Source organism: Rhopilema esculentum, chromosome 16 (genome assembly GCF_057945365.1).
Source record: "Rhopilema esculentum isolate cy_ngs chromosome 16, ASM5794536v1, whole genome shotgun sequence".
NCBI lineage: Eukaryota > Metazoa > Cnidaria > Scyphozoa > Rhizostomeae > Rhizostomatidae > Rhopilema > Rhopilema esculentum.
Window position 1 is genome coordinate 11,043,052 of NC_142830.1, and position 25,180 is coordinate 11,068,231.

General features: G+C 36.7%; 1 protein-coding gene across 2 annotated transcripts in view; it reads left to right on the forward strand.

The window, feature by feature from the left end:
• The window catches only part of LOC135682272 (bromodomain adjacent to zinc finger domain protein 2A), a 27,369-nt gene continuing 2,189 nt past the window's right edge, over positions 1-25,180 (forward strand). Inside the window, exons 1-36 of one of the 2 annotated variants that reach the window (XM_065197086.2) lie at positions 1-157; positions 3,652-3,712; positions 3,997-6,024; positions 6,562-6,811; positions 7,302-7,509; positions 8,015-8,138; positions 8,450-8,539; positions 8,855-8,916; positions 9,111-9,176; positions 9,678-9,743; positions 9,977-10,087; positions 10,224-10,286; positions 10,590-10,667; positions 10,801-10,912; positions 11,161-11,291; positions 11,735-11,845; positions 11,955-12,064; positions 13,201-13,275; positions 14,221-14,512; positions 16,112-16,171; positions 16,382-17,501; positions 18,006-18,078; positions 18,236-18,321; positions 18,942-19,153; positions 19,837-19,888; positions 20,263-20,371; positions 20,499-20,551; positions 20,792-20,807; positions 21,118-21,259; positions 21,898-21,987; positions 22,255-22,311; positions 22,835-22,947; positions 23,159-23,292; positions 23,651-23,793; positions 24,331-24,404; positions 24,966-25,047. In XM_065197086.2, the coding sequence (XP_065053158.2) occupies positions 3,676-3,712; positions 3,997-6,024; positions 6,562-6,811; positions 7,302-7,509; positions 8,015-8,138; positions 8,450-8,539; positions 8,855-8,916; positions 9,111-9,176; positions 9,678-9,743; positions 9,977-10,087; positions 10,224-10,286; positions 10,590-10,667; positions 10,801-10,912; positions 11,161-11,291; positions 11,735-11,845; positions 11,955-12,064; positions 13,201-13,275; positions 14,221-14,512; positions 16,112-16,171; positions 16,382-17,501; positions 18,006-18,078; positions 18,236-18,321; positions 18,942-19,153; positions 19,837-19,888; positions 20,263-20,371; positions 20,499-20,551; positions 20,792-20,807; positions 21,118-21,259; positions 21,898-21,987; positions 22,255-22,311; positions 22,835-22,947; positions 23,159-23,292; positions 23,651-23,793; positions 24,331-24,404; positions 24,966-25,047 (6,630 nt within the window). In that variant the 5' untranslated portion in view covers positions 1-157; positions 3,652-3,675. The remainder of the gene's footprint in view (positions 158-3,651; positions 3,713-3,996; positions 6,025-6,561; positions 6,812-7,301; positions 7,510-8,014; positions 8,139-8,449; positions 8,540-8,854; positions 8,917-9,110; positions 9,177-9,677; positions 9,744-9,976; positions 10,088-10,223; positions 10,287-10,589; positions 10,668-10,800; positions 10,913-11,160; positions 11,292-11,734; positions 11,846-11,954; positions 12,065-13,200; positions 13,276-14,220; positions 14,513-16,111; positions 16,172-16,381; positions 17,502-18,005; positions 18,079-18,235; positions 18,322-18,941; positions 19,154-19,836; positions 19,889-20,262; positions 20,372-20,498; positions 20,552-20,791; positions 20,808-21,117; positions 21,260-21,897; positions 21,988-22,254; positions 22,312-22,834; positions 22,948-23,158; positions 23,293-23,650; positions 23,794-24,330; positions 24,405-24,965; positions 25,048-25,180) is intronic. The other variant, XM_065197087.2, reaches the window with a different exon arrangement.

Genomic DNA, 25,180 nt, shown 5'->3' on the forward strand with positions numbered 1-25,180 from the left:
TCACCGACCACATGCGCCTTCTGCTCAATCCTTTCTCCCCATTTTCCTAAATTACTTGCTCTGATCCTTTACGAAACCTTTTCTTTATTTTATCCTCAAATTTCGCACTGGAATTGTATGGTTTACGATCGCTGGGAGACAACTAAGTTTGTTAAAGGTAAGGTGAATTTGTTGCGTGTGTTTTTAAGTCACAGTTCTAAGATTTTAGATCGAATTTGGCTTTCATTTCCTGCCTTATATCAAGCGAAATTCAACCGAAATCGTTCGTTTATTTCAAACTGCATTACATGCTTGTTGTTGATCCGAAGCCCTCGAAGGCTTCCACGCTTTCGTTGTTAAAAGAACGTCGCTTTTCTCTCAGTAAGTGGCTTTATCATTTTATTTTTGACTCTCAAAATGTCATGAAACAATTCTTTATAAAGTTTTTCTTCACTTAGCCATATATTCAGCGGGTAAACTCCGGTTTTTGGCTCAAAATCCACGTTGTTTTCAGGGCGTGAAATTAATCGAAAACCTGCCTTTCTGGCCTGCGTTATTGTTCCTCCATGATGATTAATTCTTCGAACGGATTTTCGTGTACAATTAGAAGCATTTCTACCCTTTTACAACTCTTTCTTGTCTGTATAGGAATGTTGTTTTGGGCCTAAATACATCACAAGTCATATAATAAACCCATTTTCAACCTTCAGTCGTTGAGGATTCTGGACAAAGCACGTTTCTGCCAAAGTACAAGTTTTTCTCTCCGGGATAAAAGTAAAATGGATTCTGTATTTTGTTTAGTTAAAATGAAGGACAAATTTATGTTGTAACCATTTTGAAGAACAAAGAATAATAACAAACCTTAAAACTTAGTCAGCGCTTGCATCTCTGGTATAATTCAAGAAATTTTCATTGTTGCCTTCCATGTGAGGGAAAGTGTACCCGATCCTCTATATTTAAGGCCTAAGTTATCCATCTTAAGTCGTTCGTTGCTATTCTTTATATATACTCTCTCAATCTTTAACAGTGTTTTGCATTTTATGTAACATTTCATCGTCTTCTTTTGTGAAAGTTTTAAACATATAAAAGCGAATTTATCAAGACGAGTTTAGTACTTGCAATAAATTAGAAAATCTAGTTTTACAACAAAATTCCATTTTGATATTATTTGTGAATTGCCTATTTTGGCAACTTTAATCTACAGTTAAAGAAAGCCATTTTCAAAATTTTGACTGTATTTTATTGTTGTTAGACTTTATAATGCTTCTTTTCTTGGCCTGATCACTTCATTCATTTGCAAAGATTATGGTCTATTTTTAGATGTTATCTTCAATTTAAATATACTTCAAAGTCATCTTCCCTGATTATAACTGAGTGTCAAAAAATTATATTAAATTTGAAATTAACAAATGAAATGATATCTGAAATGATATCCATACTAAGACTGTTTAAAGACTTGCCTGGCATTTTGTTGTTCCTTCATCTCTTAATGTTTTTGTATCTTTGATTTACCCATTAAACATTTGTTCGCATTTGGAAAGCAACAATTATAGGAACAATTATATAGTCTTATATGTATAAGATGCACAAAATATTTAATAAAACATAATACAAGACAACAAGACAACCAGATATTTACTATGTAGGTTTCAATTTAAATCAGATCTAGTGTACCCAAATATTTTTAAGGTCTTCCTTATAAAATAAACTTTTAGTACTAAATATGTTTTTTTCTTGACTCTCTTCAAGCCATGGAATGTTGGGTAATCTTCAAGCCAAGAGAATTGTTCTCCAACCATGCCTCACCCACCATCATGATTTTTGATCCTTTCAGTTCTCTCTTGAAAAAGGGGTAGGACTCCCTGATGGATGTCTAAAACAGGAATTTCTCATATCTTCCTTTATGCTTCACATCAACCTGATACCTCTTACTTTGCCTTTCTGGCAAATTGCATATCACAACATCAAAAGCATTTTTTTGTAGACTTGGCAGGGAAAATTGTTTTATGTATTAGATAGAAGATTTTAAGATATTTTTATACAACAAGCTGTTCATCAAAATCATGTTCATGAATTAACCTGATTTACACTGACTTTTCTCCATACTGGGTACCTATGCCAAAATCCTGACACTTAGTAAAATGGGCCCCTAGGTGCCCCTTGGTGGCTTCATCATACAAGTGGCCAATTTGTCTTTGATGAATAGTTATTCTGTGGAATATGCAACCAGATTGTGAATCTTTAAGCCAAGAGTTACTATGTGTCAATTTGATTTGTTACCTGTACAGAATGGTAGACCTTTTGTAAACAGGAAGCAATTTTATCTCTTGGCAAATATAATTTAATCATCTATTGTGTTGGAAGCAAGGCACAACCAATGATTATCACGAGACAAAAGCTAATATTTGGTCATGACATTGTTATCTGTAATCTTATGATAAGATAACTTTTAGCAGGATCCCTGCTAGCACCATAAGACTGGGCTGGATGACAAAGGGGTATCTTAACCATGTTCTTCTGACTTACAAGTAACAGTGTATGTTCCCTCTGTTCACACTTTGATCTATTTTTAAGCACTTGCAGATCGATATTTGTTGCTCCACAGACAGATTCTTGAATATCAAAATAATCTTATTTGATTTAAAAGAAACGTTTCCCGGTGCTACTGGCAATTAAAGTTGTTGGCTTTTGTTCAATTTTGTTGATGACACCTTTTTATGCACAGAAAGACGTTTTATTCATGGCAGCCAAAGTGACAAAGCAAATAAATATTCCAAGTCATTGGAAGTCGATATTGAACTTTGGACCTCTATATGAATCTGGATATTTTTATCCCACAGTCCATACTGTGGTAACTTCCCTGGTTTAAAAATGCTTCAGGCACAAGCTGTCAGTGTAAAGTGTTATCTGATTTTTGTGTGAACAGGAGCTTGTTTTTGAATGTTTTAATGCATCCAGATGCAGTGAAGCTGAATTATTTTTGAGGACTATCAGAAAGAGTTTTGTTTCAAACATATAAAAAGAGGGAACTGAGCTTCAAAATTTATTTATCAGCAGTTTATATGTAGAAGAGAAAACATGATTACTTTTTGCAAAGTTTATTCTGTCAATTTATTTAGAAATGCCAATATTTTGCATAGATGATGTGGAAAGTAAAAGTCAAATGGCAAAAAGTCCTGCTGACTTAAGATTTAAGTAATTAAACTTGAAGGAATTTTGTATTTGCTAATGTGAAAGTTGTCATTTATTATGATAGAAAATCTTTGATTGAATTTCTTCGATAATTTTGATCCAAATGTAAGAGTATGAGTTTTTTCAAATCATAACATTTTCTGAATACAAATTATTTACAAAACCCCAAGCTTTTTAACAGCTAAAATTATAAAGATTTTATAAAAAACTTCTAAAATATGTAATTAACTTGAGTTTCTGCTTCATAGAATACCATTCATCCTGTTTAACAGGATGTGCAAACATCAATTTGTTTTGTGTTCTTTACATTTTTTCATAGTTGTTCGTGGTTTGATAAATCTAGACTGATATAACAGGATCCACGGTATCCCCAGCCTGCTTTGGCATTTCCTTATGTCGCCAGAAATTTAAAGTTAATGAGATGAGATACTGATATATACATAGCATTTATATGAGGACATGTATTTTTTACTTCTCTAGAAAATGCTTTGATGTACCTGCAGCATGGAAGGAAGGGAGAATGCTCCAGGACATTCCAGAGGTATTTATTAACGCAAGGACCTTGTAATGTAAATTTAAGAGCAACTGTCTGTTTTATATCACTTCAAAGTTCTGTTTTTTAGACAACAAGAAGCAAACAAATTTGTATAAATAGCAATTTATGCACGTCACTGACAAAATATCTGAAACTTTTCCAAATGTGTGGAAGTAAATTCAAAAGAAAATGAAACGTTAAGTAACAACTTTTCAATCCTCTAGTTATAGGCTGCAAGATACATTTTGTAAAGATATATAACTTCAAACATTGTCAATAATTTTTTGTAGGCCACCACTTTGGGCATGGACTCTATCCATTTTCAAGCCATTGGCCAAGTTATTCTCCGGGGAATGTGAGCAACTCCTCCTCCGGTGCAAGCTCATCACCTACAAGTGCGCAGAACAGCTCGGCAAAAACTACTGCAACAACACTTGTCACTTCAAGCAGTGCCCAGTCTGCACTTGGTCCTAGCTGGTGGCATCCTCATTCCTATCCGACGTCAGAAATGCTTCATTTTTCGTCCCCACCTTGGAGTAGTCATGACCATCATGAGTCACATAGTGCCTCTAGAGACAGTGGACCTTTGTACCATGGCTCGCACTCTAGGAATGGCCCATATCATTCATCAGGGCATCATGGTCACAGCCATATTCATGGACATAGTGTTAGCCATGGTCATTCGTACCATCCAGGAAGAGGCAGCCATGCACATGGTGGTACTCTCATCCACTTTCCCCATTCGTCAGGACATCAGTCACAAAACAGCAGGGATGAAAAATCGTCAACACCGTCACTAGTAGCAGAAGAATCTTCATCGCCAGGCATAAAAGAAAAACACAGCAGATCAGCACTCAATGATGCTGGTCCTCAAAGTGATTTTATAGAAAGGGAGCATAAATGGGAGGATATCTCAAAGTCATACATCGATAAAGCTCTCCTGGATGAAGCAAAACATCTTCAAAGAAGTGACAGCTTTTCACCCCAGAACAGGATAGAGAATAATAGCAAACATACAAGAGGCGATGTTGATAATGAAATGGCAATAGAAAGTGAAGGGAAAGATTCCAAGCCTGGACGAATGGGAATGCCTTTAGATGCGAGAGAGCAAGACAAATGGCACGAAAAACATCATCACATGTCTAACTTTGATGAAAGAGGAAGAGCAGATGTTATTTCGAAACATGATCAAAGACACAATCATGATTCGATGTTACCACGCTCAACCAAACCTTCCTATATTTCATCAGTTTCTGAGAAAGCCTTGGCATCTGCAAAGGCTTCTTACTTAAGTAAGGACAACACGGACAGAGGTTATGGCGCTCGTGCCCATGAGGAGAAGCATCATGGCTCATTTCCCTTTTCCCCAATGAGAGAGAAAGAAGTTCCGCGTCAGAGGCCAGGTATTATGGGTCCATTGGCATCAATGGGAGATAGAGAAATGGATTACAAGAGGGATCTACATCACCGGGAGCATGTACATAATCGAGGGTCACCAGTTCACCGAGAGTCGAGTAACAGTAGCCCACAGAATGAGAGAATGATAAGGGCGGAGGCAACCCGAGAATGGGTCAGTAAACAGCCAAGCATGTTTGAGCCATCTTCATATGTAAAGCCAGACCAAAGGGGCAGTTTCACTGATGGAGCTATTTTAAATAGAAAACGGGACAGCCCAAAAAGTATGAGTTCAAAAAGTGGAAGTGGGAAACAGGAGAAGTTCGCTAAAAAGGAGCAACACTATGAGAGCCCATTGAACTCTTCCCTTCCTCGATACAGTGTACCTGGCAGAGCAGGAAGATCTGAATTGGACACCGCGACACCTGAGGCTCCAGTGCCAAAAAATCATCACGGTAAAAATCCGTTCAATGTCGATTTTCTTAGTGTCAGCTCAGATATGGAAGCAAAATCGAAAAGAGAGGTAGATCGCCATTACCACGTGCCATTAAGCCAGGATAACACTTCAGACAGGGTGTCTGTAATTAAGTCATCTTTACCGATGCCTCAGCTGCATAGGGATGCAAGGGACTCACCATTTATGGACAGACCCAGACATGGTCATGGAATAGAATTTTCAGAACAAGCATATTTGCCTAAGCCGACGTCCTTGTTAGACAGTCCAATTCCTCCTAAAGTAGTTCCTCCTGTCACTGGTAAGCCACGGTCCTTTACCAGGCCAGATGACATTAGTTCAAAAAACAGTGAAAGCAGTAGCAGTAGCGAAGAGGATTCTGCGGACCAGATCGAAGACGAGGCTGACCCAAAGGAGGCTCATATTGCGCGAAGTGATGATTTGGATGGCGATGGTACTGAAAATGATGGTATGTAGCTCTAAGTTTCAAATCATGAATTAGAACTGGCCTATAATTTCTTTACAGGTTGTACAGTTTACATTGTCCCAAGGAGATAAGAGATATTTCCTCTGGTCGCGAAAGATTTATCAGAAACACTAAAAATCTTTCCTGAGCTCACCCAAGTTTTCGAAGACAAAAATTAGTTGGATAAAATTCTATTAACTGACTACCTCAAAACAAGACAAATTGCTCTTTCGTGGTTTTATATGCAGCAGTGAAGTCGAACACAATTTATTTTTGCTAGTTGAAATTTACTAAATTGCCTGCTTTTCATTTAACAATGAATAATTTTGCGTATTTTTATGGCTCTTCCCAGATATTTTTAACTTAAAAACGTAGCGACTGAATTCTATTTCGAAGGGTCACGGAAACTTTAGATTCACTGTTTTGTTGTTGCTTTGTTCGAAATGGTTGCTGGTGATTGCTTACTTGGTGTCAAGCGCTTTATTTCAAGATATATATTCATTTACTGTTTTTAATACAGATATTCTGTATCTTTTGCAGAAGTTGAAAGCCAGGAAGTAAGTGAAGCTGAATCGGGTAGTGGCTCCGAGGGCGGAGACAGTTCGGCGGGATCTGGGTCCGAGTCTGGTGATGATGACAACCAATCGCAGTCGACCCAAGATGCATCTGATAATTTCAGTGTAACAGATTCGACTCCGGAGAAGAGAAAGGGGGCTGCAGCAACAGGGAGTGAGCCAAAGCGTAGAAAAATTGTTGATGACAACATGCTTCGAGTACCTTTAGCAGAAGGGTAAGCAACACATTTAGCCTGTGAATATTTCATCACGACCGCCCGCGTTTCTAAACTTCTTACTTAAATGTTGATTATTCCGTGATTTTTAGAAATAAATCTTGTGACCAAATGCTCCACCTAAAAGGGGTAACCTACTTCTATATCTAGACACTTGTTTGGTGAGACTTTTGAAAGAAAAGAATTTAGTTTTTCGGGGAAAGTTATAGAAATCAGGGATGTATGCCTAATCGTCGAAGAGTAGAAAACCTCTTCCAAATGTTTGTTACTTAGTGAATTATTGTTGAAAAACTCGTTTATGAACTACCGAAAGCATTAAATATCTACCCAAGGCATGGAACATTTTGTGCTGTCCTCTTTCTATCTTTCATGCATTTTAGAGCTGCCCTTTTTCAGAAACCTTACTTGCCTGAAACCTCTCTGCCTTCATGCGTGAAATAACTTCAGTGTTTTAACTAAATGCTTTTGTCTGTTTGTCCGATTTGTCTAGGTGGCGAAGGCAAACCAGAATCAAGGCGGGCGGCAACGGCGAAAGTCTCAGGGGAGATGTGTATTATTTTGCGCCGTGTGGGAAAAAGATTCGAACGTACCCAGAGTTGCTAAAATACCTGGAGAAGAATGAGATTGAACACCTTAACCTTGACCACTTCAGCTTCTCAACCAAGACCGTGGTTGGCGAATTCATGGAATCCAAGCAGGTATGCCCTGTACATTAGATCGTGACATTTTTAAATATGAACAGTGCCTCTACCCAAACGGAATTTCGCATACAAATATTATCGAGTATGATTTAACCTTTACTGCATACTGGTGGAGCAATTTAGCAAAATTGAAACTAGCATTACCGTATAAGACCTTTATTAAGCCCCCAACTTTAAGTGAACCCCCCTCTTTATTAAGCCCCCCTCTTTAGCTTTTGATGTCAAACATAGAAATCATGCGTACTTAGTGGGTCTCTTGAAGGGTGTGATGATAATAAGATCGTGTGCATTAAATACGGCCTATGTAAAGACTAACTTGTGTGACTTAGTAGTCAGTCGAATTTTTTTTGAAGTTGTCCAAGGGTTGGTTATCAATTTATCCTAGTGATGTTGATGAAGCTGTTCAAGCCCCCCCTTCTAGGACAAAAAAAAGGAATAAGCCCCCTGGGGCTTCATAGAGCCTTTACGATATATATTCATATATCTTTTTTCAAATTTACAGGGAGCAAAATTTGAGATACTTTCTGAAGAAGAAGTTTTAAGACGGCATGCTTTGGAGAAGGAGAGACAGATCGCAAAAAGCGAAAGACTTGCAAAACGAAGAGAAAAGAAAAAGTTGAAAAACGGTATTTCAGTTCTTTATTACATTTTGAACAAGGATAAATTTTACGGATATTTAAGTTAGATTTTGTGCCAAATTATTACCAGACGTTATTGTTCAATGAATTTTTTTGCTGCATAAAAAGGTTCCAAACAGCTGTCACGGTGCTTGCTTTCGAAGCCAGATCACTTGACATGTTCTCTTTTTTTGTTTGAGTGGTTTGGACAACTTTTGGAATCGCATGTACACCCGTCTGTTTTATTAGAGGTACTTTTGGACTCAGAGTCTGACTTTTTCACTAAGTTAAAGGCTGATTAGCTGAATATATTTTAACAGAAATGGCTAAACGAGCGCAGGAGGCCAGACAACGAAGACATGTTGAGAAGCAGGTTGCATTTGAAGCAAAGCTCTCAAGAAAGCGTCACCGTAAGTATTTTTCCTAATACGAGCTGACAATGTTTACAATTTTTGTCCTTCAATTTCCTGAAACATTTAGCAGTTGAATTGTACTACAAAGTGTATACTACGAAAGTTACCTTTGCAATAATTGTTAAAAATAAGTCTGATGGGAACCCAGGATGGTTATGAGAGTGAAACATTTTGAAACTTTTCTTGTAAATCACTTACATTTGAGAAAGTGCTAAGAAACGTGTTGCTTTATTTGCTTGGCTTATAATCTAACATGTGATTGTTTGATTCATCACTCAGTTTTGTTCTTGATATTTTTTTCCGTGTCACCAGAACGTGTCACTGCTGAGGAGAAAAGAGTCAAGAAAGAGAACGAGAGACAGCAGCGAGAACTGGTTCGTCTTCTGGAATTTCGCTATTTCGATCTTAAAATATTTCAGCTTCTTCTGCTGCAATTCTTGGCCTTCATTGGTGTCCAAGGCAACGAATAAAAATTTTTGACCGAGTACCATCAAATGTTTTTTGTGCCTTTAAGGAATATCTTTTGTGCCTTTAAGTATATACCTATCGATTATTGTTTTCTTCTTAGGAAAGGCTTCAACGTCAAGAACAACTGAGGGTTGAGAGAGAAATGAGAGCAAGATCGATCCAGCAGGTAAGGCGAATTGAGTTTCTTGTTGAAATGTTCAGTGTTATGATGATGAAGAGGCAATCGATTGTCGATACTCTTAAACGCACTGTTTCCTATGATTAATAATCTCCTGGTTCCGATCAATAACGAGATCTGCTCTTTGCATCCATTAAACGCTTCCTTAAAGTTATATCCTGTCAATCTAATAACAAATCTTTCTTGGCACTCATAAAATGTGGGTTCCTTAAAGAAAGGTGTTATAGTGTTGGAAAAGTGGTTTTTTAGAAAACACATTGGTCATCAGAATCTGTTGCAGTTTTGTAGTCAATGATATTTACTTTCGTAAAATGTCAGTGACACTCTGATTTCGGTCACCTACTTTCATTATTGTCATTAATTTTCTTCTCTGAAAATAGTTTCAAAACTTTTAAGATCGCGAGGATTGGTACATTACCAGACGATTTCTCTCTGTTGCTGGTAATTAATCTGAACGTCTCAGTCGGTCAATGCATCTGTCTGTTTTAGGCTCGTAGAAGCAAGAAGGAAGCACTGCAACACGCAAAAATGGAAGAAGCTTTACGAAAAGCACGGGTATGCTTAAAAGCAGTTTAGCTTTTTCGAGAAAGTTTCCGTCAATCATATGGTCCAAATTCTCAATAAACGACAAGGGGCACATGAAAAATTACTGTTTTTTTAAAAAGTCGCTGAGGCCCAGAATCTGATGATCACGGTATTTCTGTGTTTTGTGCTTTTTATGAATTACAAGACCATCTTTTTGAGTTTAATCATATTGCAATCCTAATGGTCGTATATTTTTTTTGCAGGAGCGTGAGATGAAACGACAGCAAACGGTTATCCTAAAACAACAAGAGAAGGAAAGACGAAAGCAACATTTGATGATGATAAGGGCATTAGAGTCTCAGCGTAAAGCAGAGGTACGCAGCGTTTCTTGTCATACTAAGATCTTGATTGGTTATTTTTTATGGATTCAGTGATCCAATGTTTTTAAAGTAATAAGAAAAAAACTTTGATTTATTTCTTTTTTTTTATGGCGAGTGCCTTGCTTTTCAGGAAAGAGAACGCAAAAAGGAGGAAAAGCGATTAGAGAAAAGACTACTTAAGCAAAGAAAAATGGTTTGTTTTGAGAATATTGTGTTCAAGAGATAATTGTTTTACCTTTATACAGTTAAGAGCTATTAAGCTGGAAGGAGAGATGAGAAACTTTAGTGTCCCCCTCCTTTTGTTTTCCAGGAAGAGGTTTCTTTTCAATCTCTGTTATACATATGAATGAGTATCTCAGGTTGCTTGAATATACCATATAGGTTTGAAATATGTGCATACTATTGTTTTTGTTTTCATCGCATAGATTACTGCAGAAAGATATGTATATATTTCTGTAACTCAACTTCAATTCATCACGAAATGTTGCGTTTTTAGGAGCAAAGGAGATTGGAAAGATCCATTGCACGGGAGCTGAAAAAGCCAGTCGATGATATGGTTTTGAATGACGGAAAGGTGTGACTTTAATACTCATCAAATTTTCCACCCAATTCTTAACTTATTTACACTAATATGAAGAAACAATTATATATTGAAACTCAGCATGGTTTTGATATTGTTCTTCACTTTTTCTGTTCTTCTTTGACAGCCTTTGCCCGAGTTCTCAAGAATCAAGGGCCTCAACATCCCAGGCCGCGCGTATGCAGATCTGCTGATGGTTGAAGAGTTTGTGTACTGTTTTGGTCATGTCCTTGACATAGGTAAGCTTCTAAACGTTGTTTTCTGGTTTTTTAATGGAAATAAACCATCAGATGACAACAGGAAAACATGTAAGTAAGTTAAGTAGCTGCTTCACAAGAAACTTCATTCATCAAATGTATATATAATGTATTTAGTAGACTTGAGAAGAAACTTGACAAAGAACATTCAAGATGCATTTCACGTTGTTCCTTGTACCACCAGTTCTAAACCTGACTTGTTAATTTGGTTTATGCGTTTTTCTGCACAGATCCAGAAACAGACTTTCCTTGTCTAGCTGATCTTCAGTCTGCGTTATTGAACGAATCAGGCAGTGACGATGCGTTGATAACGGCATGCGAATCTCTTCTTACTGCAGCGCTTCAAGACCCTGGAGTTGTGGTAATGCACATAGATTGTAGAGAATTGCTAGTAAATGCTATTGACACGTTTATACCATTAATGAATGAATCAATGAATGAATCAGTGAATCAATGAATAAAACGGTGAATCAATAAATGAATCGGCGAATCAATGAATTACTTTGTTGATTAATAAAAACGATAAAACGAATAGATTGATGAACATGTGAATGAATAAATGAATGAAAGAATGAATGAATGAGTGAATGAATGAATGAATGAATGAATGAATTAATTAATTAATCAATTAATTAATTAATTGATCATTAATTATTTAGTTAATCATTTGGTGCATCAAAGAATTATTTTGTTGGTTACTTGAAACTAAACGAAAGAGTGAATGATTAACGCGTATTATTGAAGTTAAGTATTGAAACCATTATACACCCCATAGTTTCATTGCAAAAATTATTTGTATTACAGGCAAAAACGAAGCTAGGAGTATCCCTAGAAGACATTGAGCTTAATGATGCTAACATGTCTGAAGTTTTAAGGCTCTTCATCATCGCAAGAAACGACGATGTAGATCATGAGGTAAACAACTTTTTATCTTGTAAACTTTCTGGAAATTTCATCAACCCACTACCACGGTATTCAATAGTGATATGATCACAATTAACATGCATCAAACTTTCCATTTCAGCTGTCCGATCTGCTTACAGAAAAACCTATCCACAGCCTGTCTCCCGTGCAAAAGGCAGCAGTTTTGGCCTTTCTCGTTAATGAATTGCTATGCAGTAACAAAATCTACAAGTAAGCTTCATTGTTTGGTATTTTTTTGTATTATCGTCGTTCTGTTTCAATCCTCAATTTTGATTCATGGTTATGCATACAAGATTTGAAGTCAATCAAACTGCTAATGTTTCTGAACCATTTTTACAGCATTAGTCGACTTGCAAACTATACACATAGTATTTTAGCTACAAATAAAGAAGCTTCGGTATTTTGATCATTTTCGTGACTAAAAGAAGACACGGGTGCCCTTTATGGTTTAGCTATCCAAGTTGAATCAGCCAACCTACTGTTGATCGAGTTAAACTGATAGTCGAGTTGAACAGTTGACAAATAGACCTCTATGAAGCCTCTGTTATAAAAAAGCCGAATGAATGGATTTTTGAAAATTCACATTGTAAATCTCTTTGGTAATTTCTTATCGCGTAGGGCCAAACATACATAGAGACGAATCTTTTTTCAAACAAACAAGCAAACAAACAAACAAACAAACCAAGGATCTACTCTTACATCCACAATAAACCGACGATGAGGGAATATCTTTAAAATCTAATAAGCGGGAGGTGAAAAGTAGTGGGGGTGGAGAAATTTGCAATTATATGATATTAGTGTTTTAATTTAGGATATAACAATTGTGAACAAAAGAATTATAAACCTTTTATAAATCAATTTTCCACGAAGGTGTCCAAGCTCATTGAAGATTACAGGCATAATGACACAAGACAGATAGAAATGTGGCTTAAGCCGGGGTTCTGAATGGGCAGGCTTAAAATGTAAAGATAATGAGGATCGGCTGAGAATTTTCAATGCTTAATTAAGTCCTGTCAAACATATCTCGGAACTCACAAAACCTGAGAATCATTGTCTGGCAACTTATTATTTTATGTAACAGATCTGCGATAGTGTATATTTATCAACGAACCATGAACTTTTTCACTTGTTGTAGTGGTTCTTAGTAAGGCTTAGTAATTCTTAGTAATTCTGGTTTTAGTAATACTTTACAGAACTAAGTGGATGTCGAACATGAGAGAAGTTAATCCATTTTCTTTACTTATAAGATCTAATATTGACAGTTTGAGCGATGAGACATCTTAACAAATTCATTCATTTGACAAACCAAGTAGAAATTATTTTAAATTGCAATGTTCTCTTTCCAGTGAAATGGACAATTGTCTAGAACACATGTCAAACCTCAGAAGGGACAAATGGAATATGGAAGGAAGGATAAGAAAGTATGTGTTCAAATGAACGATATTTGCACTGACTATAATCAGCTGCACCGTCGTGCAATATACGTAGCCAATTGATTCTTGCTGACCTTTTATTTTGTAAGAAAACTAGGATAATTTTAAGAAAGAAAGTGGTTTCTCTTAGTAGTTTAAGTATAAGGATGTTTTGGTATGTCATAATACATTTTACATAAAGCAACAAGAAATTTAATTTGAAAGCTTGGACAAAAAGCTTAAACACAGCATGCTTCAGTACGTTTTGTATTCAATCAACGTTATACTCTGAGGCAGGGGCGGATCCAGAGAAAATTTGAAGGAGGGGCAGTTGGTAGTGGGGGCGCTGAAAATTTTTCAGAAATTGATGATGAATTCAATTTGTAAGGAAATTTTTCACGATAATGTTGTATACTTTGAAGATTTGAAGAAATTTTTGAGGTAAGTTAACCTAGAAGTCTCAGAAAATTTTTCACCTGCTTCTGATTCTTCAAAAGGGGCGCAAAATTTCCAAAAAAAGGGCCCGAGACTTGCTTCAACTCGGTGAGAGAGGGGCAACTGCCCCTAGCTTCCCCCCCCCCTTAAATCCGCCACAGCTCTGAGGTATGCCGGACGAAAGAACTTGATTCTGCTATGTTTTCACTTTTCCTTGCTATCATTTTTTTTGCGGTACGAAAAGGTTGTTCTGATATATGTACCTCCAAAATACCCAAAAAATACAAATTTTGCTTCTCGGCAGTTTCTATAATTTAATCTTTTTTTGCCACAAACTTTAGAGCAGAGTTTATCGCATTTTGTTGATCAGTTGCCGGATATTAGGAACGATGCCCGCTACTTAATATCTGTTCCAGGAGGTGTTGAACTCTCTTGATTATTTTGTTTTTTTTCTGCTTGGTGACACATTTCGCTCCCTTGTTACGCTGCCGCAACTTGTTGTGATTTGATTATTTTCAGGCTTAAAGCTGACTTGAAGACAAAGAAAATCGAAAGAGGTCCGGTCGCTGCAGACGTACAAGCCAACGAGAGCAATAGCACGACAAAGCCGAAAGCAAGCCAGAGCAAGAAAAAGGTTGCTGTTGATGATGAAGCTAGCAATTTGTCACAAATCACAAAAGACGAACAGGATGACGATGAAGAGGATGAGGAAGATGAAGACGATGAAGAAAAGGATAGTGATGATGAAGAAGGGGATGAAGAAGATGCTGCTGAAGACGACAACGAAGAAGAGGACAGTGAAGATACAGATGTAAGCTATAAAGACATCATGTTTTGTCATAGAGATAATTCTAATGAAGGAAAGAGGGTAGGGTAGGGGAGGGGGGTTGTCTCAGTAGTTTTCAACACGGCCTGAAAAACCCAAGAGTGGATCTAAATTATTTTTTTGTTTCCGTTTTATCTTGTTGTAATACCTCATCATTGACTTTACATACCTCAAGAGGCATCAACGCAATAAAATTGGCATCACCAAAAAACATTTTTCGTCGTTCTAGTTTTTTTTGTGAACAGCAAAGACTATCACAAAAAAGCTCATTGTTGTCTTGAATACAGAAAGGGGGGTCTAATTTAGGGAAAGAAAGTTGAAGCGAGCAAAGAGACGAGTGCCCGCGAGCGGGGATCGTTTTGAGGCCGATATCGGAAGATTTGAACGAGTACGTGATTGTTGTCACGATTTCTATTCTGGACAAAAGACAGAATGAAAGAGGAAACAACCTTTCCTACAGAGTACCGAAGTGATGACGTCATAAATATCTATTTTTAGAATTTCTGAACTTTGATCCCAGAACCTAAAAGAGCATCATGAAATACCTCTAAATATGCAAAATCAGTTAAAGGCACTACGAATTGGCTGAGATATGGCCACTTAAGCACAGGCTCTTGCCCCATCAAACCTCTGTTATTTGGTCTTGGTTCATAACTTTATGAACCAGGCCAGAATAACAGTAATCCGTTAGCAAACTTCAAATCTTCTGTTGGCCATATCTTGCCCAATTTGAAACGTATCTAGCTAATTTTGTACATCGAGAGGTATTTTATGCCGTTCTTTCAGATTATGGGGCCAAATTTAAGAAATTCTAAAAATAGACTTTTTATGACGTCACACTTCGGTACTCTATTCTGGACAAGCTCTCGCCAGTGAGGGTTAGCAAGTAGTATAATTCTATCATACATAGGTTTAAATACCATTGGACTCATTTTACAACGGGAAAGTTTAGAATCTAATACCTGGTAGGCCTAGAAGAAGTCGGTTAGGAGCGGTTCGTAACTTATTTTTGACTGGTTTAATTCTTTCTTGATTATATAAACCCTTTTAATTTCATCGACGCGAGCAGCCATTACCGCTAGGCAGAAGCTTGCCCTGTACCGATAAATCTCCATCGACCGAGAGCTTTCACAATTATTTTCGGATTTCACATGATCAATCGATTATTTGTTGGTGACCTTCGAACCGTAGAAATACTAGGTTACCAAAAATTCAGTCATGCTGGTTTCTCTAGCTTGGTTCTCGCAAACGTGTATGTGATACAAAGCATGTAAAACCATTTTTTGGTAGAACTTTTCTTTTACCCCCTTTTCATATTACCAAAACCTTTTTGCAATTTTCGGTGGTCGAAATTTTACGTTGATGCCTCTTTAATGTTGATCGGGTTTAGGTATTTATGTGTGCTTAGCGTTTTATTTAATATTTATAAGTCTTGTCATATATCTTTTGTCAACCTTTACGGCCTTCTTTCTCCTTTTAGTTCTAAAATCTACCTTGTACCTGTTACCAACTCTTTCATTCATTATTGGAAATGTGTTTAATGAAAGGATTAATAAAATTGTGATTATTGTGATTTTTTCATAGGACGGAACTGATCCAACAACAGCGGAAGAGATAGAAAAGAGAATAACTAAACTTGAAAAGGTAAGTGCTATCTGATGAAACCCCAATTTTTTTAACTCGAAGCTTTCCCTCTCTCGTATTCTTTTTTTATTTGCATTTTATTTCAAACAAAATATTCAAACATTCGCAACATGCTAGACACTTCCCTGTATTTTCGTAGTTTTCGCCTTTATATTAGACTTTTTGATTGTTTTAAGCTTTCATTTATCTAATAATAATTATCTTTCCCAGAAACATTCTAAATACCGTCACAAGCTGTTCACAGCATCTCACACTCTTCGCGGGCTATGCATCGGACAAGACAGATACAAGCGCCGGTATCACATTCTTCCCCATGCCGGCGGTGTTTATGTCGAGGGGATAGAAAGTGGGGAGTTGCAGGAAAATGACGAAAATCCTTCTGCAAATGATAAATCAAAGGATGAGAAGGAAAAAGGCCGTAGAAGAACATCAAGTGGAAATAGTATTTCTGACAGCAACTCGACTCCGACGAGTGAAACCAAACAAAAATTGACTTTGGACATTAAAACTAACGACAATGCATCCGGGCAGATTGGTGCGGATGTTGTCAAGAGTCCGAACCAGAAGAATCTTCTGCAAAGCCCAGCCTTAGTTTCACCTATACATTTTGGTAGTAAATTAAACAACGTATTTGATAAAGAATTTAGTCCATATGCTAAAGTTAAGACGGAAGAGCCTAAGATAGTCTCTCCAAATCATAGTATTGTATCGCCTAACTCGAGAGTGTTTTCACCCAAGGATGGGTTAATGTCGCCGCCCCATAGCATTAAAAGCCCAGTTGAAAAGAAAGAGCCTTCTGGGAAATGGTTCAGCCTCTTTCCAATGAAAGCTTGCGATGAAACGTCGCTGACCAGATCGAGTATCATTCTGCCTGCTGTCAATAAAGGAAAGCCCATTGTTCCTCCTAACGTTGATTTACTCAGTCAAGATCGAAATTTCTGCGATTCACTAGCAAGCAGACATTTCTTCGGCCACAGCCCGATGCATGGGTATATGCCAGAACTTCACGGACATCATCATCATCATAACCACCATCCTCACCACCACCACCATCACCACCACCATGTCAATCACGGCTACCATAGCAATATGGGTGATCAGCCGCACCACACAGCAAATGGAAGTGGTTACCCCGTGTTTCACTACCCTGGCAAGCAGACAGACATTGAGGGACATGAGTGGAAGGGGCAACAGGATGAAATGAGTAAGGCCTCGATGCTTGGTTTAGCGCCACCGGGGGTTGACATACAAAAATTGATTCAGCAAGACCCGCAAAAAGCCGCCGTTCTTTTGGAGATGCAAATGCTGGAGCCTGCTGCTGTGCCAGATGGTAAATATGCCGAATGATTTAGGAAATATTGTTTATCTTGATTTACGATCAGCATAAATTTGTTAACCGTTTCGAAGGTAAGATTAGCAGGATGAAAAATGTGTCAAGAGTAGCATTTGCAGGCTTCGAATGACTAGTGTTGATTATAGTCATTTGTTCAAAATATTAATTGCAGACAGATGAGTTTTAATTACTAGATGTATTAGATATAACGGAAAACCCTTGTCATATTAAATAATTTTGTGATAGGCTCGTCTCATCTTCTATTGGTTCGGATGAAAAATTTACATTTTATTTCGTTGCTTTCGATTTGTTTCCAAGTATATGAGTTTTCTGTTTCTATACGCTTAGAAAATTTAGTCACATTTTTGCTTCAAATTTTGGAAATAGTTTTAACGGCCTGGTTTGAACCCATTGAAAAGGAAAACCCATGAATTGGATACTTTCTTCCTCATTTTCTCGTTTCTCCATCTAATAAACGATTTCTATGTTTGTTTTTTTCAGATAAGCGATATGGCTGGTGGAGAATAGCTGATCCTGACGTCATTCACAGGCTGTTAAAAATTTTACACACAAGGTATTTGGAGATGTTTTATTTTGTTTTATAATTTCGAATTATGCCTAAATAATTGAATATATTTAACTGAAAAGTGGTTAGAAATTGCAGTTGATTACATGTAAGGCTCCAAAGCTGCGGGAGACAGGGTAGATTGATGAATGTTTTTGATTTGTAGGGGAATTCGAGAGAAGATGTTGCATAAAAGTCTCACTCGACATACAGAATATGCCTGCAGTTCTTGTAAGAAAAACAAGGAAGCATGTGAGTATGAGGCCGACCGGTCCTGCTCTTCTTCGTTCGTTGATACAGTAGAAACCCGCATAAAAGAACCTAGATTTTTTTCTGACAGCCTGAATAGGTTCTTAATTAACAGGCTGCTATTCGAAATTCCAGTCTGAAAGGTTCTTAACAAGGTTCTCATATACGTACAGGCCTTGCACACATTCACAATGTTTTCCACCGCAAGAATTCTAATGGACACACTTAAACCAGCTTTTTTTATGTTAAATTTCAACCAATGTAATGAATTTGTGTTGTTAGATTGTCCAATTAGAATGCAACATATCATAACCTGATTTACTCTGAAAACCCTTTTTTATATTTCCGCAGTGGAAATGGTTTATGTAAAGCTCACATAGATTTCTCATTTTTGAAGCATAGCTTAACCAACTCTCATTAAAATAAAGGTTTTACTTCATCTTTTTTCAACAAAGTCCCCAATAATTCTTTAAATATGTAGATGTGCCTGGCTATTTAATGTCGTTTGCTGATATCTGAATGCTTTGCAAATCTTCCATGAAGAAAGCTTATTTTTTTAATATTGAATACTATCCAATAACAGACAGCTCTCAATGAGTAATACGAAAAATTATACCTTTTAGTCTTAATACATCACAAGGACGAGGATGAAAACAAGGAACCAGAAGTGTTGAAAAGCCCTAAAAAGGAAAAGCACAAGGGTCTGAAAACAGCACCTCAAGGGAAGATCGAGGACCGAACCTTTCCACTGGTGGCATTCTCCGTTGACAAGGACATATTGATTGAGATCGAAGAACTGGAAGAGAAAATGTTTTCTGCAAGTTTGCAAAATAAGGCAAGTTTCGAGTTTAAATCAATTGAGTCACCCACAACATCTAGTGTCTTTCTTAATAATGACTGGTCTTCCATCTAAGATCTTTAGACCTTAAGAATCAGGCCACTGCATACCCCAACACAAATTTGCCTTCAAGATCCATTATGCAAACTTTCTGCCTTTCAAACCTACGAAGATTACGAAATACCGCTATAAATCTCTATTACACATTGTGTATTGCCCATAAGCTATTCTAGTGGCTAAAATCTTTCTTCCCCTGCGGTGTTTTGAAATCAGTCAAGCAATGGACTAATGGGAACATTGCAATATACATGTTTTTTAGTTTTCTCTTTTGCTTTTCAATGTTATCATAACACAAGTTCTATTGACTTTTTTGTAATGTTAACACGACCAGATTATGAAGGCAAGGATACTATGTTAGATATTTTGTCCTTTACGGGAATTGTGAAATAATGACTGCGGCATCTTGATGGTGGAATACTTCAAAAGAAGCTGCCTATCTAGGATACGGATGGTAGTAAGTGTCCTGAGCAGAAGTACATAAAACCGCTTACATAATCTTGTTCACGCCCGTATGGCTTGTCAAATTGATGCATGTTCCTAGTCATTTGGCCGTGAATTTTGTGCCTCTTTCGGATTTAATGCCATTTCAGTATAATTTACTGATTTCATTGTTTTTGCAGACCTGGAGACTCTCGCAAAAGGCCTCTTCCAATCTCACATACGTAAAGAAAGGTATTTGTAGTACATGTAATTATTCTGTCATTTGCCTGTCTTGCTTGTATCTTTCTTAAATTGTTTGTGCCTCCGCGGATGACTCCCATAGTCCTGAGAAAGATTCTTTGGAAAATTTTGATCAACAAAATCATTCTACTGGGAAAAATTTGGACGCCTTTTTTATATTCGTGAAGAACTTTAGTATTTTGCTTATTGGTTTTGTAATTTATTCAGCTTGCAAGGCTGGTTTCCATTTGATTCTCTATGGTCATGCGACGATTCGTTGATGTGCTTTTCTCGAAGTAGCGCGGCCAGTGTGACGTAATCGGAACCTGGTTTTTGCTGTTGAGCTATAAATGTTTTAATAATCCAAAACTCTATTTCGTATGCAGAATCCAAGATGAAACCGGAAGAAAAACCATTGGAACTCGCAAAGTCGAGGCTGTTGTCATTGGAAAAAGGAATCGAAAGAAGATATTTGAAGCCTCCGTTCCGCCTTGAGTATGCGTTTTGAATAAACGTTGACAACTTCGCTTTTTGATTAAAAATTACACGTGATGATAATTCCTCGCAGTCTTTTTCCTGGATTTGTTGGGCTTTTATAATCAGAGGCAATTTGCTTTTGTAGGAAACATCCAAATCAAGCTCATATTGCCAAAAGTAACGGAGATAATTCTCAAGGTACGACCAACATTTTGTTGATCAATCTTCGATGATCAATCTTCAACAATTTTGTTGAAACATCATTTGACGACCTCTTGGGACCATTGTTTTACAATGTTTTTTCAGGACAACCGCACTTCGTTCCACTTTTTTTGGCTAAAACTTTCATAAATCGTTACCAAGCTTTCTTTCTCCCCTTTTTTATTTTCACAGATTTTTACCTTTTATTTTAATTTCTTTTCTTTGTTGCTTCCTCAGATGGACATCCTTTGAGGTATGCTTTTTCATTCAATTCACGTCAACTTGTTGTAAACTTGTAAAAAGATGTGAAGAAAACGACAGAATAAACGTCTGGACATATCTAGCATGGTCCGTAACCAAAAAGCTATAGTCAAAACGTAGCCGTAATGATACTTACTAAACAGGACTTAAATCGTATTTTAATTAGTTCTTCAAATGATATGGTAAGCAATGTAGGTTCGATTTAGGACCATGCTAGATATGTCTTTTGTGTTTTTTAGGACTCTTTCTCTTCTGTTTTTAATTTTGACTCTTTTGTGAAAATTTCACTGCCTCTTTATCAGCTCTGACAAAGACTGGAGAATAACGCCAAGCCTTCTACTTTGGAGAGAGACAGTCGAGTCGTGTACATCAGCCGCTCAGTTAGCAATGTGCATCAGTATGCTTAAAGACTGCATTGCTTGGGAGAGATCAATCATGAAAGTTGTATGTATTTCTGTCTATTGTATTCAAAATCAGTGTTGATATTTTCTCTTTTCTTTTCTTGTTTCACGCCTGGCTGGCTAAGGGTAGCATCATAAGTTTTTACTACTGTTCAAGTGTTGTGCCAAACCCTCTATATGACAATGCTTTTGTTACTTGCCAATCCCAAGAATTTCGAGCATCCTACTTTTTAAACGCTTGGTACAAAATAAAGATTAGAGACAGTCCTTTACGGTTTAGCATTAGAGTATTAAAAGCAATGTGTTAATGGATTCCATCTTGTGTGTATGCAGTCGTTATCCCATGATACAAAAGCACACTCTTCTGCCTTCCATTTTATTTTTCAAAGGCAGTCATTTAATCTATATATTTATCGCAGCAGTCTATCCCTCTGTGAGTCCATCAACACCCAGAAACTTTGTTTTATAGCTCTTTTTACTATTCAAGTAGTTATAATTCAAGTAACTAATACTCGAATTGCTACACCCTAAGACCTCAAGCAAAATGAACTGGAAATACTCTTCTGTTCTAGAAGACATTGTTAACATCGTAGCATTATTATTGATTGTTGACCAAGATGGCCAGGTTCCCTTAGTTTTCGTGGGCTCTTTTTAACTAACGGTATTTCGTTTTTTTTCCAGTTCTGCATCGAATGCCGCAAAGGAGACAACGAAGACCTTCTCCTTTTGTGTGACCAATGTGATCGAGGATGTCATACTTATTGTTGCAACGTGAGTCAAATAAAATTTAAATTCTTCTATAGTTGGATTTTCATCTTCTTTTACTGTTTTACGAGGTTGACCTTCTCAAACCTTGTGGGGAGTGGGAAAAGGTCGACCAATAAGAGCAGGGCTTCAAATAGAAAAGCTGAAAGCTATCGAAATGTTCTTTGTTTTTAGTGATTTTCGAATGATTTCATTTAGAGAAATTTTGAACATAATACAAGTTTAAAATTTGGCGAGGAACTTCTTGTTTATTTATTTTCTGCTTCATTCCAGCCAAAACTGGCGAAAATTCCTGATGGTGATTGGTTCTGTAGAGAATGCATCATGATGGTAAGTAGAAAATATTAAGATAGAACCCATCTATAAATTGGTTGTGAATTTGAAGTTCAAGAATATATTCTTTGATTCGAACAAGATTATTTGCATCTGGGTCATCTGCACTATTTTGGCGTGGTTGTTTCAATTGCGGAAATTCTAAAAACTTTCAGATGTGGAGATATGTGGAGATGTTCAGTGCTCACTATGGTGCCGCAAGTTGTTTTTAGATATGGCTTCGGCAGAGTCTCCCTCAATTGTTTTCGTTGTAACCGATCTGTTTATTTTAATAAGCGAAGAGTCGAAGTGAAAAAACTACATACGAAAAAACAACATACGCAAAATCAGATCCTTGTCCTTGCAAGATTGTTTTGAAAGCGTTTTGATATAAAAATGACATGAATACCGAGCTGGCATTTAAACGGAGAAACAATAAACTACCTTGTAAGACATGTCATACATATCATAGACTTTTCAATTTCATTAAGAGGATTTCGTTTGTGCGATTTTGCATTTTTATCGTTTGTTTTTCGTTTAGGCCTCCGGAAGCGATCAGTGTTATGGTTGTCAAGGATCGACTGGAAAAAGACTCAAATGTCAATTTTGCCCAAGATATTATCATCTGTTTTGTCTTGATCCGCCTTTACAAAAGTAAGTCGAACTATCTCGTATAAGACTAATTTCTCTTTGCTATTTTTATGCCATTTTTGGCATAAAAAGACTTCTTGAAGTCAAAGTCGTGGATCAATTTCGTTGTAATTCATATTGACGTATCTGAATTTTGAAAACCTGTCTATATTTGACGAGGGTTGTCACGAGTCCTACACTTTGTTTACTTTAAAACCGACGCATCTAATTTTAGAACACCTCGATCGCCTTGGGCTTGCCCGGTTTGCAAGAAAGCTCGGCTGCAGAGCAAGAGAACTACAAAACGGAAAAAGAAACCGGAAGATGAATTCGAAAGCTTTTCATCCTTTGACCTTTACGATCAACCAAGTGAGTATGAGCATTTAGTTATGACATTTTTGCCGGAATATGTTTTATGTATATGTTTCGTACCTATCATAGTTATACAACCTTAGCCAGGTTTCAAACTCTCCTTTGTTGATTTTTCCATGGAAAGAGTATCGCAATAAAAATATTTCTTGCAGATCTCCAGGCTTTCTTTTGTCCAATTTCCAACATTTCATAGGACTTCTCCTTACTGTTAAGTCTGTTAGATATTTTTCAAAACGAAGGAATCTACTCTCGAATGTATGTTGTGGTGAAAAATTTCCGCCTTTGCGGAAGTCTTCATCTTGTTGTAGATCCATCCATGTGTAAACTCAAGGATTGTTTGTCCTCTTCATTTTAGCCAAACAAGGAAGAGCTAAGAAAAACAAAATGAACAACAGGAAGCAAGCGATGGAACTTATGCAACCTTGTCGTCAAATGTTGGCAGAAATGGAAAGACACGAATGTTCCTGGCCTTTTCTCGTACCAGTTAATGCTAAACAGGTATTTTGGACACACACTTTATGAATTTTAAATTTCAAGCCCACTGGTTAAACACACAGATTAAGCAGAAATGCTGCATTACCAATCGATTTTATATTTAGTAAATTTTTGTTTCCATGACAAACCAGGAATGATTTTAAGTAGAATTACACATCCGACATAATTTTGATTATGTATTTCATTTTTATGGAATTTATCTTACCTTGTTTCGCATACTCACTTACGAAGTTAATCCACTATATGTATATTTCATTTTGAATGTTGTAAGAAAGATATTGTAAGTGGTTTTTACATGATTGCAATGAATTTTAATCAGACTCAATGCACTGTATGAAAAGAGGTCTATTTGCACCGATTGATAATGGTAGCAGTAAAGTTCTTAATTCCGCAATGTAAAAATATTGTATTTTTAATAGTAGATCAAGTTTAAAAAAACTATAGATATCTGAAAGCCGTCTTCTTATAAAATTTATTACAAAGTTTGATTTATCAAAATGTTTATCAATTAGGCTAATTAATTCCTGTTCCATTTTTCAGTTCCCAGAGTATTACAGAATTATCAAAAATCCAATGGATTTTCATACAATGAAAGTGAAATTACGTGATTTCCAGTAAGTTCCTTATTGTTTCTATCAGCAAAAATGTTACTGTGAAGCAAGATATTTTTTGCGTTTTTACTAATAAGCTTCTTGGCTAGATAACAGAAATTTATAGTCGATAGACCTTATATTAAGAATCATTCACAGAAAAATCAGCTTTGTCAGTCATGTGCTGAGAAAATAGAAGATCTGGCGCTGACTGGTCGTATCGAAGGAAAAAGAGCACGTAGTCGCCAACGTCCAACTTTCCTAGATAGACATAAGGATGTGATCCCTGACATGGCACACTAATTGACTGACTGATTAAGACCTCCTAATACAGTCAACTATTAAGTTTTGAATGTTTGGTTCTGGCAGATTTGTCCCTTTGCAATTTATAGCATGCAGTCAAGGAAAATAAGATTATCCGTTATTGGTTACTTTGTGCCTCTAAAACGTACCCTATATAATGTTCAAAGAGTAAATATATACCGATATATTTTGCTTTTACCCGTACGAAAGAAAAGCTATTTATCTAGTATCAAAATTTCTATTTTATGCAAGATATAACTTTTTGTTCAACGAAATATTTAGGTACAAAAGTCAGGATGAATTCGCAAACGATGCAAGACTGGTCTTCAGAAACTGTGACATTTTTAATGAAGACGATTCTGAAGTATGTTTTTTACAGTTATGCTTTTTAGAACTTTGTCCGCTCGGAGTGATTTAAAGTTGTTGCGAACATTCTAAATTTTTCTTGATTTTTTGTCCTTTTTCTCGGGCAATTTTGAGGCTCAAATTCCACTTAT